The sequence below is a fragment of the Erigeron canadensis genome, chromosome 9 (genome assembly GCF_010389155.1).
Source record: "Erigeron canadensis isolate Cc75 chromosome 9, C_canadensis_v1, whole genome shotgun sequence".
Lineage (NCBI taxonomy): Eukaryota > Viridiplantae > Streptophyta > Magnoliopsida > Asterales > Asteraceae > Erigeron > Erigeron canadensis.
In genome coordinates, this window is record NC_057769.1 from 34,785,090 (window position 1) to 34,797,864 (window position 12,775).

Sequence of the window (12,775 nt, forward strand, 5' to 3'; positions counted from 1 at the left end):
AAGTCGTTCATTGTACGTTGTTTATCATAATTATACAAGTTACAAAGATACACTCGTGGAATGATTTCTTTTCTGTCTTGTCAAAGAAAAAAATAAAAAACAAAGAGACCCTATCATGTTATATATAGATCGATGTACATAACATGTGGCTACAAGCATGTTTATATAAAGGATGACTCATGGCACATGACAAATTTTTGATTTAAAAAAATAAAAAAAAAAATAAAAAATCCCGGAAGGAGTACACGAGTAAGTTTAACGGATGTAGAATTGAATTGCGGACGTAACTCAAAATTACAAGATTTTGTGGGTTCAGTATATTATTTGTACTAGTTGATGATACTGGATTTGAAATAGTTTAGAATAGTGCTCTTATAAAGTAGTAAAGTACATACACACATTACAAATTAGATAATTGGTTGTTTTTTTCATCATCCAAATCCAAAAACTTAACAAGTCATGACTTGATTTGCCACAAAAAATTTACTTGACAACATACTGAGCATCCAAAATTCTAACCAAAACTTCCAGATTATGTAGTTCTATAACCATGCCAGAATTATAGAAACAAACTTTTGTTCAAGAGGGACAAAGACCAACAAGAGATCATTGAAAAAACACCAGACAAAAGCACTCTTGGTCTCTGTGATCACATCAGATTTTGTCATCGGTAGTTCCTTTCTTCTCAAAAGCACGAACTATCTTCGAATAATAGCCCCAATCAGAGTGATCAGGTATTATTGGTGGCTGTCCAATGCGGTGATCCTTCACGTATGTAGGCACATCCTTTGCTTCTGAAAGCCCTTCCAAGAACATCCGTAACTCACCATTTGGACCTATTGAACAATTAACATTTACTTGATTTGGGTTGCTTTTATTCTAACTAAATAAAAATTATAAATCCCTAACTAAGAACACAACTCAAATAGATTGAACTGGTCATAAAATATTCAAATCCTGCTATAAAAATCTATTACATATTTACCTAAAAAGCGATCTTCCTTATACTCGGGATCATAAGTCTCAGGAAAAATCCCATTGTTAGGCTGCAAGAAGGAAAAAAAACCACAACCCAAAATATATTCACAGTAAATATCTGCATATTATATGCCAGTAAACTAACATGACTACTAGTAACTAAGAGACACAAGTATAGGGTATACAGGATTTAAAAGGGCCTTCACAGGATCAGTGATTAATAACGTGTTAGATGGCGAATATCCTCCAGCACGCCATGGAAGATTCGAGTACTTATTCTGCCATATATAATCGAGTTGTTTCAAAAACAAAGGCTTGTCTTTCCTATCCAAACACATAAATCCAGTATCTGTGCATTGTTCTTGATCCTAAAAAGTGTAAAACATTACATCAAAAAAACTTATAATAATTAAGTAAACAACTTTTATGTATTTTATAAACTTAGGTTTTAGGTAAAATAAAACAAGTACTTAAGTAAAACAAATAAAACAATAGGTTTTTCTTCACTGAAGATCACCGTGCATCATGAAAGTCATCGTAGATCAATTGCTTCGTGACCATCAATTTAACCATGATCTAAGTGTCAAAATCTTGCCGTATTTGTTTTACATTAATACTAGTTTACACTACCCAAACCCTATAAACTTATACACACAAATGACACAAAATACTAGTATTATATCAGTGAAGGAATTTGGCTAACCCAAGTGAACAATAACTTTCTTTTCCGATCTCCCATAACATGGTCCAATATTCCTTGTAGATTATACCTAGACAGAAAATAACATTTTTTTTAAAAAAAGGGACATGAAATTCAATAAGTATATCCAACAACAAAAAGTAATCTAGAAAAATATAAATATACTTACTCTCTAGCAGCAGACCAGAGTGCAACATGAAACCTTTGAAAGCAAAACTCCAAAAACTCTTTACAAAAGGGCCTTTTGTAAACTGTTATACATTTAAATGTTAACAGGAATGATACTCTTGATAGATAATCATATATAGATGTATAATATAGATATAGATATGATGGTTTACTCACCATGAAAACTTCCATAAGAAAAATCAGGTCGTCGGTTTTTGGGAAAAGTGTTTGGCCTACTACGATGTGCTCGGTAAACAATGATGCCAGCAAGAGGGAGCACAAGTAGTTTCTTCTTTGGACGAAGACTCAGTTTATCCAACGAAATGCTGATATCGATACTTGTTTCTTTTTCGTCTTTTTTTTCGACGTCATCAGAAGCAACGCTGTTGTTGCTTTTAGAACTTATTTTGGTTGCCATTATATTATTATTGTTACTGTTTTGATGTGAGATATTGTTTTGTGATTATATATGTTGGAAGGGAGATTGAAGAGAATGATATTTGTATTTGTATTGGGGATCGAAACATACAACCAATCCGATCACATCACACCCGAATTATGCCCCGACTAATAAACAACAACGACCACCTACGTTGCCTTTACAAGTCAAAAGTCAAGTCTTTTTGGCTTTTAAGATTCACGTGGCCCCCACCACTAACATATTTTAACTAGTTTTATTCCCGATACATTTGGTTTGAACTAACTGATCATCACTAGAAATTAGAAATCACATCTGCGCGACGATTAAAGATATTTTAAATATTTTTAAATTTCAGGTAAGATTGTATAAACCGTTTGTATATACTATTTTTATTATTTTTTGATGAAATATTTAGATCATGTCTGCCGATCATCATAGGTACTCGATATTGTGGATAGAGAGATAAAGATGTAAAAGATACACATCAATAACAAAAATATACATTGTAGGTACTCGATATTGTGGAAGGAATGTTGAAGGAAAAAAAATGCTCAAGTGGATAGGTTGAAGAAAAAAAATGCTCAAGTGTGTTATTTTGATATAAACCACATGGATGAAAAGGGAAAGGAAAAGGGAAAAAAAAAAACCTCACGTAATTTGCACGTGGGGGGACGAGTTTTTTTAAAAGAATAAAAACCACAGGGATGAAGAGTGTGTTTCTTGAACAATCACATGGACGAAAATTATAGTTTTTTTCTAATTTGACTTAGGTAACATAGGAAATTAGATTAGACTATTTATCCGTATCAATTTATTAGTCCCAAACTATCATTTTGGAACAAAATAAAATGATAATGTGAACTATCATTTTGGCAATTAAATTTTACGTGGTCCATGATTCTTGCTTTAAAAGTTAGAATCCAACGAAAGGTAAAAAAAAATGATTAATTACATATATGGCAAGAAGTAAAAAAGGTCAGATATCACATGTAGTAGATAGGGATGACCAGGTTTCAAAATAGTTAAGTATATATCATAGGTTAGAGGTGAGCAAAATCGAACTGAAAACAAAAAAATACCATGAAAACCGAAAAATCCAAATGTGTTAAATACAAATATATAAAGTAATGTGTATTTACCATTATACCCTTGTAATTAGTCTATATATAAGGGACTTAACCCTAATACTTGTAACATATCCTTATACATTACTTTCTTCCTCTCTTTCTTGTAGCCACCAACATCTATTCTCTAATTCATATTGTAGCAATGATGATTGATCAAAGATCAAGATTTATAACACGTTATCAGTAAGATGTTCTAACCAGTTAAAATTATTTGGTTTTAGTTTTCTAAAAACCGAAAGTTATGGTTCGGTTCTGGTTTCTAGTGAAAACCGAACTGGACCAAAAATATATCTATTTTACTTTAGTTTACATTTATGTTTTTTTATTACTCATTTTTGGTAAATATGTTAATATGTTTGCAATTTTAAGTGTATACAATAATATTATTTATATGTTATAAGTGAAAATACATGATAAGATTAATTTAGTTTAATAATTGAATAATTAATTAACGCGTAAAAATATAAATAGTTCAATATAAAATTTTGTTTAAAATAAGTATTTGAAGTTTGTACAACTTATATTGATAGATTTGTTGGAAGAGATGTTAAAAATATAGTGTTTGGAAGAGTTGTTGAAATTATAGTGTAATCATAATGTATAAAGTTATAAACTTTTCTAGCTCAAGTTGGCCCAAACCCACAAAGGGTTAAAAACCGCTAAAACCGAACCGAAATAAACCTAGACCTAAAAAACCGATACCCAATGATTTTAGTTTTCAAAAACTGAATTATAACGGTTTAGTTTTTGGTCTAGTCAAAACCGACCCACACCGAATTATATTTACCCCTATTGTAGGTGATGATATTTAATAAGAAAGTGATGTTATTCTAAGACTTATTTAAGTTATAAAAAAAAAACCCATAAACAATATGTTATTCAAGGACTTGTGAAAGATGAAGAAATTAACAGAGAAGTTCGAGCTTGTTTCTTTTTCATTAGTGTCATTAGAAGCAACATTGTTCATGTTGGTGGTGGTGGTGTTAGAACTTATTTTGGTTGCCATTTTTAAGGTTAAGTTATGATGAGAGATATTATTTGTGACAATAAATGGTAAGTGGTTCTTGGATTGAATTGGATGATAATATTTGTATTGGGGATTGAGAACCCAATTTAAAAACTGGATGTGTAACCCTATCATGGAAAGTGCGTAACCTCACCACAGAGGACGTCGTCGTTAATACCACGGGTCCCCATGTCTGTAATGATAAATTTGAATGAGAAATTAGCGGGTTCCCTGTCAGTGTCGGAATATTAACGGCGACGTCATCGCTAATATCTTAGTCGGGTTGACTTTTACCTGATGGTGTTCCCCTCTGCTTTAGAAACCATACATCAAAATTAATCACTCTCACATCATACCCCTAGACCCCAGTTAATGATTTAAATAGCCTCATCTTTTCAAATCAAAAGTCGTTCTTTTGGTTTTTAAACCTTCACGTGGGCCCTTCACTGCCAAATTTGCAATTTATTTCTATTACATTTTACCCATATCAAAAACAACCATCACCCGATTATACTGATGATATCATACGTTTAAATTTTAGCTGAGATTTTATTAGTTCATTTCTTTATATAGAGCTGCAAGGTGGACCGGGGTAACCAACAATCATATAGGTGAGCTTTATTTGCTAGTCTTAAAAAGTAAAATTCGTTTGAACTTGTTAATCGTCATCATTATTTATTTATTTATTTATTGTTATCATTTCAAACACTTAAAGTATACCGTGTAACGTGTTTAGTTTTCTTTAAATGTAAAAATAAAAATAAAATACAGTCATTTAAAATGTAATTCCTTATAAGTGTGTAAATAATGTGTAGTATATGAATGATTTGTTAGTCTTAACAAAGAATTTAGTTTTTCCTTTATAGCTAAGGTTAACGTTAGTTGGGGCCTTGGGGGTATTATAGTATTAACTATGAAACCTTTTTGGGCTTTGACTAGCTTTATCTAAGATAGAGGTACTGCATGTTTTACCTAATATTTAACCGTATAAAAATGACGAAAAATGAAAGTTAGCCAAAAAAAAAAATAGTTATATTTGTAAAATAAATATATTTGTAGAACACCAAGTGCAAGAAACGAGATATCAACATTCGCCATAGATGCTGCAAGGACTAATTAGTTTAAACCGCCTCTGCCTAGTATATTCAACTAGTGATCAATATGAGTTCCAGTATGCATTTATAAAAGTAACTGTTAAACATCAAAGAGTGTCCAAATAAACAAATACTACTATCTGATATAAATAGCTAAATACATAAACATCATAGCAATACCTAAAGTAAACCTAACTTTATAAACCACTGGCTATTAGTGTTATGTGACTAACTGAATGCATAAACATCATAACCTACCTAAAGAAAACCTAACTTTCAAAACCACTGTCTATTAGTTTTATGAGGCAGTGACCCAAAGCCATTTGATCCAAAGAATAAATAAATAAATAAACACTAAAATACAGCAAACAGATATTATCCATCTGATAATAAAGAGTTTGAAGAGACAACAAATAAGATATCATAGAGGTGCGAGTTTGGACCCATTTATTCATGAATGAGACGTGGAAAATCAGCTTATGGGTACGATGTGTCAATGAAAAAAGAAAAAAAAAGGAACTAAGAAATGGGTTGATCAGGGCAAACAAGTTGAAGGCTATACCAAATGCATCTTTAATGCATAAACCATCTTAAATCATTTTATAAGAAATAGTCATTATTATTGAAATAATCTAGTTTTTGTAATCATATTCAACTCACTGCTTGATTATATAAATATATGGTAATATGACTGAAAGCATCTCGGGTCAGATCCACTCGCCCTAAAAGCTTATTGTTTTGACCCATTGCCCAACCCATCAGTTTGGATAGATCAAAATTTGAGTTATAGTACCTATAAAGGGTTTAGGTTTATTCATCAATGGTTTGATATTGGACATTTTTTTGGACTTTCTCCAAACTTTTCATGGTTTGGGTTGTTACTTATTTCTTGGTTAAGCACGGTGCAGGTTAATGGAGAAGTGTTTTGTGCCAACTTTCCAATAATCAAGGGCCTTCATAAGTAATACTATTTGCACACCAGTAGGTTACATGGATTAAAGATCAACTGTGGTCCATTATAATCTCAATCTACTACTTCAATAATTTAAAGGATGTTTGATCAGACATACAATTTAACCAAATGTTTGCTCACTAATCAAAACTATGAAATGAACAAGTGCGAAACAAGGAACACGGCGATAATCCCAGTTTTGTAGAACGATCCATCATCCACCAGTTCTTCGTAAGAATATTTTCCAAAACTTTTTTAAACAATAAGGAGCAAATGGAAAAGAAGACTGAGCAGCGCAAATACCCGCAGATGCTGCTAGTTTGGCCTCAAATTCAGTCCATAACTAGGATTCTTACGGATTGCAGCATATAGGCATCCCAGCTCCGAAAACTGGATGATCTGCAATATCAAATCAAAATGTTTGTTGAAACTGGAACGCGCATAAACTCGTAAAGTATGCATGTGCGTATTACTATTCCATACTAGCAACGAGTGCTTTGTCCAAAATATTTCATCATGAAAAAAATAAAGCACAAGTAGACCTGTTCCAATGTTTAAAACATACATCTAGGGGGGATGATTAACAATGCAAATTATCTCATCAGGTTGAATATTAAAAATAGCTAACACATACAATCTCTATATCATTTTAATTAAATATGTATAATTTGATAACTGTTTTTTGAATCATAGTCAACACATCATCATTCAAGACGTTTAGAACTGGATGCAGAGTGTTAATGGGTCACAAAAAAGGGGAACACTATTGTTACTGAAACAGGAGAAAAAAATACATACCTATAGGTTAAGCTTCCCATTTTATATGTATTTTCATTTCATACCTTCTTTTTAACCTGATGAGATTAAGAAATGTTTTTGCAACTATGATCAACAGCCCACCTTCGCTTGTACCAATTCAGGACATATCAGTATACCACAATTAAACTATTATCCAAACCCTCCCGTCTAGCCGCATCTACCTGTGTCATTTTAATGTGTTGAAGGTATTCCTGCTGGCTGATACTAGTTGAGAAAGGACAATCTTACTTGACCACTCCTTATTGAGTTCGAACTTGGTCCATGTAATTTCAGTCAATCAATCTTCCTCATTTGATCTTAACGCTAATGATTTGTGGGTTTGGCTATTCTAAATTTGGAAATATATTAATTATCATACTAGAGCTGAAAATGCAAGAACGATTTTAGATCAATATTTCACTAAACACTTACTATTTCGGTTGTGCATGAAACTTTTCAATGCTTCCGTACCAAGTCCACTGAAAACACAATCCTGCAATACGCATGAGACCGGCAGATATAACCTCAACAAACGCCATGAGATATGATCTCTGAGGAGAGAGACCAGCTGTTGCTATGGACAACAAGAATCCTTCAAAGTTGCAGGGGACAAAAAACGATCCAGATTTAATACCATTCAATGCTTTCTTTGCAACCTCATCAGCTTTCATTGCACCAGAGGATGCTGCTATGATGTGTGTCAATTGTGGCTTTCTTTTGTTCTCTGTAACAGACAAATGCTTATCAAAATGAAGCGAGAAAAGGCAGACAGAAATAGCTTGTGATCAGATTGCCACTACACATCTCCGTCAATCAAATTCGTATCACAGAAATGTTATATCCCACAAAATGTTAATTAACTTCCCCACAAAACATCAAAAACGTCTACAGCCTCAAATAAGAACAAAATCAGAAACATTTACAATGGTGCTAAAGGTCTTAGTCTAGACTTTTGGGACTAAAGACATCTTAAAACTTAATGCCTACTAAATATCAAAACCATGACACACCCAACCTGAAACACCGTCATAAAGCGGAGTTTCTTCAAGATAGAAATATTAGTGTATTAGCTGAAGAAGACTAGAACTGGCCAAGCCGGGAATCTAACACTATGTTCTTGAGTTTTATTTGATAAGAAAAGGAAAGTAAAGTAAAAAATGTTATAACTTTTTGTGTTCTTGAGTCTTTTTTAAGGAATGAAGTGAAGTGATATGAAAAGAAATGGATGGAAGATTTAAGTAAATTTAGTGCAAAATCAATCATGCCACTTTTGGGGTGATTTGGAAGGAAAGAAATAAAGCCCCTCTTTTCTATATCTCCCAATCCTTTCTTTTCTTTTAAATATAAACTCAAGAACACAGTGTATTCATTGAGTTTTTAAACATACGAACAAGAATGAACTCCTAGCATAGCGTAAAGGTTATGTTCGAACACCAAACGTATTTTATCCACGTATATTAAAATGAACCAATAAAGATTATGAAAGATAAATATATTATATATATTGATAAGCTTAAAGGATTAGAACAGAGCAACTTGCAATTTTGCATTGTGAGCCCATGACCTCCAAATTGTTTAGCAAGTAGAAAGTGAAAGACTGCCTAGCTAAATGCTTGATAACTTTGAAGACCAACCCTTTGACATGGACTTATTATTTGGACATCTAATATGTGTTTATTACCTCTATACAAACTCCACATATTCGAAGTCATTTAACGTAAACCTTTATAGATTTTCCTTCATGTTAACTACTAAGCATACTGAGAACAAAACTAAACTTTGTTAATGACAGAAAAAGAACCCAAATTACAAAAAACAGAAAAGCAACATGTTATTGAAAGAACACTGAACACATAAAGGCAATTGCATATAGTATGAGTTGCATACTTGCATGGCTAATGACATCACATGCCAGAATATTTAAAGAGAGAAGAGGGAGGTTGAACCTTCTGCGAGCCCAGGTGTATCTGTGTCTGGCGGGAATATAAGTGACACGTGAATGTCGTCAGCAATAACTTCTTGTTGCAGTGCTTCTGCCAAACCCCTTAGGCCAAACTTACTAGCCGAATATGCTGCATAACCATAAATGCCCACCTACAATTGAAAAAGTATCAAGAAACATAAAAACCAATCAAAGCATTAAAAACACACCACAAAATTTATCGCTTACTAACCAAAAAAAGGCATAACATCTAACAACTATATAAGCCTTCATTGTCAGATACTCAAAAATATTATGAAAGAGAGCTATCATGTATAGCCCATTACGTGTATCATACTTCCAAAACATCTTTTTTGCGAAACGATCTTTTAAGTTCTCGCTATTTTATGTCACCAATTACCTTTTCATCAAGTAATATGTAATTTTCCAACTTTTGTAAGACTTTTTGCTGACATGAAAGTCATATCAGCTATCTAGTCATCCTAACACATTGTTTACATGTTATAAAAGGTGAGACACATATAATAGCATGAATGTTTAGTTTACACAGACAAATTCCTGTTCGGATGTATGATACACAATTACAAATACTGGATACATTTTGGTCTACTTTGCCCAAAATTCGACTATTAACATAAAAAAACATTTATAACAACTTCCATATACTTCTGCCTTAGGTATGTAGCTTAGGCGGTTCCATAAAATGGGTCATTTATATTTTTAAATTGTATCTGGGGTTGATCCACTGGACTTCATTGACAGATAAGTAGTCTGAGATTACCAAGCCATTTACAGTCTCGCACTGACTAATCTTACAACCAACATAAGAGAAGTATAAACACATAACACTATGGTTAATGAGACACGGGGCCAGAACCGTCTATCGTGGGCCCATTATTGGGGTTGTGGTTTAGTTGACAACTTACAGATACTTTCTAGGGAAAACTATGTTCATATACAATGCATAAATTACACCAAACATACATGAACAAGGGGTAACCTTTTACCCAAAAAAAATTACACCAAACATAACGTCTGACAGTCTATACTATACTTATAGGGGAAAATTATGTTTATTATACTATGTATAATACTATAATTACACCTAACCTGATGTGTTATAATGATTTCCAGCATCCTAAAAAACATGTTCCAACTCCAACAACACAATCACAATACGTTTTTTCCCTTTCCTTAAATTTTAAAATGCACATATTCACATATATTTTCAACTTGTCAACCATAAAGAAGTAGATATATCACTCCCCAAAGAATAATGATCAATACTTGATGGGTTACTTCAAATAATACTAGGCCAAATTCCTAATAGTAACTCACAAACATACTTCAAAAACTATATTTTACACATTATACAAATAGTTACAAACCAAACCTAATATCTTGTTACAATCACATACTAAAAACATGTTCAATATAACCGAAAAACACACGATACCTGACCGGCTTGGGACGACATAAAAGCAATCGAAACGGGCCTCCTATCCTTCCTATTTTTCATACCAACCAAAGCAGCTTTCACAAGATTAAAACAACCAACCAAATTAATATCAATCATTTGTTTAACTTCACTAATTTCCTGTTCAACAAACTCTTGAGCAACAAACACACCCTGATTACAAACCAAAACATCAATCTCACCAACATTTTCAAAAACTTTTTTCACACTTTCAAAATCACACACATCAGCTGACACGATACCCACATCAATGCCTGTTGATAACCGGATTGAATCTTTGGCTTCTTCAAGTTTGGACAAATTTCGGGCCAAGATTGTGACCCGGGCACCTTCGAGAACGGCTTGATGGGCTAAGGCTAGCCCGATGCCGCTTGACCCGCCTGTGATTAACACGTGGCGGGATTTGATTGGGATTTTGATTGGGTTGGGTCGGGTTATTAGTTTGAGGATGATGACTAGAATGGTTAGTGGGATCAGGACGACTAGTCCGAGGAATGGGAAAAGATCTATGTTTGCCATTTTTGATTGACGGTGTGTGTGTATACGTGTGTGTATCTATCTATATATATGTGTGTGTGTACACGTTTGTATTTTTTTACTCCGTATTTTTTTTTCTTTGTATTGCTTTGAAAATGAATCGATAATTTTATCTTAGAAAATAATAAATGTTTTGAACCAAATAGCCTAATAATTCTCCTAAAACATTAAGAATATGACATGTGTTATCTACTAATTCTTTTTCCTAATCTTGTCTCCTGATTCATCTTATGATTAAGAGAATTATTAATTTGATTGGTTAGAAGGATTAATCATTTCTCTTTTATTTTCAACTTTTGTAAGAGACCCATTATGGTTGTAAAGTGTAAACTATCTCTATAGTCTACATGATCTAAAAAAGTTCTTTGTGTACATCGTAATTATACAAGTTTCGAAGTTGCACTAACAGCACGCAAGCTAATGTGAATATAATGTTGGGAAAAAGTGCATTTTTCCACCACTTTGGACATCAATAAATATATAGTCGTGTGACATATATCGCGAACCGTTTAGTGGGTTTTGTAGTCTCTGGCCAAGGCTACGTAACAAACTAAGATGCGTCCAAATTGGGTTAAAGGTGAATGAGATATCGAGTCTCAAAGTTGTGTGTTTGGTGCATAAGTTGGAGTTGGAAAAGCTTTGTCCCACATTGGTGTGGGATATAAACTTTTACTAGTTTATAAATGGAGGTTTCTAAGCTATGTCAAGATCTTGTATTGTGTTTTACTCTGGCTCCTACCTACACGCAGGGGGGGTGCAGAAAACGGGTTTCTAGGTCAAAATTCTCTGCACGAATGCAGCTCGACCTGAGATAAACCCGACCCGAGAATGATCTAGAAGAAGCTTTTGGAACTCCTGAAACTGATAAATAATTAAATGACCATTAGTGCTAGTTAATTATTTGGAGTTACAATTTGTGTATATAAGGTCCTATCAGGGACTTGGAAAATACAACAACAACAACACATAGAATTCGTTCATACCACACACACATTCTCTGCAATTTCGGTCACGAAACAGCAACCATCCCTGTGCTCCATTCGTATTTCAGGCAAGTGTTCAACGTTCGGCAGTACGCTGCTTTTAACCGGTGTACCCTGGGAACAGACGGCGAATCTGTTTAAGGGAATTGTGTCAAACACAAGCCCGGTTCTTCTTTATTGTTATTACATTTTCTTGTTTTGCAGGAAGCTTTCAAATTGCCTCTTTCATTTAGTTCCTCCATTCTGAACCTGTTTAATTCCTTTATCATTATTTAATCGTTTTGTAATATATATATATATATATATATATTTAAGGAATTACATATTGTTATTATACTGTTATTTCCGACATATAAAGTGGATAATTTTCTTTTTGTCTTTGCCAAAATCAAGGATAGAGACCCTATATTATATAAAGGCCTCTAAAAAATGAGAGAACTAGAGTTTTCTTTATGTTATATATAGAAATGAAATTTGTAGATGTATGTGTTTCAGTGTATATAATCTCTTCCCTACTCTTTTTAAAAATTCTAGACCCCGTTCTAATTAGAAATAGTTATAAGTTATATCTTAAATAACTCAATTGTCTTTA

General features: G+C 33.1%; 2 protein-coding genes across 3 annotated transcripts; both read right to left on the reverse strand.

Annotated features, from left to right (window-relative positions):
- Positions 1-407: 407 nt before the first annotated feature.
- LOC122581058 lies at positions 408-2,410 on the reverse strand. Of its 2 annotated transcripts, XM_043753199.1 has the most exons (6): positions 2,024-2,409; positions 1,848-1,929; positions 1,682-1,748; positions 1,164-1,346; positions 986-1,046; positions 408-836 (listed from the first exon to the last, which is right to left on the reverse strand). In XM_043753199.1, exons 1-6 carry the CDS (start codon positions 2,262-2,264, stop codon positions 655-657), a joined length of 816 nt encoding a protein of 271 aa, XP_043609134.1. In that variant the 5' UTR covers positions 2,265-2,409; the 3' UTR covers positions 408-654. The 2 variants fall into 2 exon arrangements, with proteins under 2 accessions (XP_043609134.1, XP_043609135.1); XM_043753200.1 differs by lacking the exon at positions 1,164-1,346 and having other exon boundaries at positions 2,024-2,410.
- Positions 2,411-6,485: 4,075 nt separating this feature from the next.
- LOC122581057 (3-dehydrosphinganine reductase TSC10A-like) lies at positions 6,486-11,187 on the reverse strand. The gene is made up of 4 exons (XM_043753198.1): positions 10,643-11,187; positions 9,191-9,338; positions 7,677-7,968; positions 6,486-6,845 (listed from the first exon to the last, which is right to left on the reverse strand). Coding segments are annotated over exons 1-4 (981 nt in total). The 5' UTR covers positions 11,183-11,187; the 3' UTR covers positions 6,486-6,844.
- Positions 11,188-12,775: the final 1,588 nt, after the last annotated feature.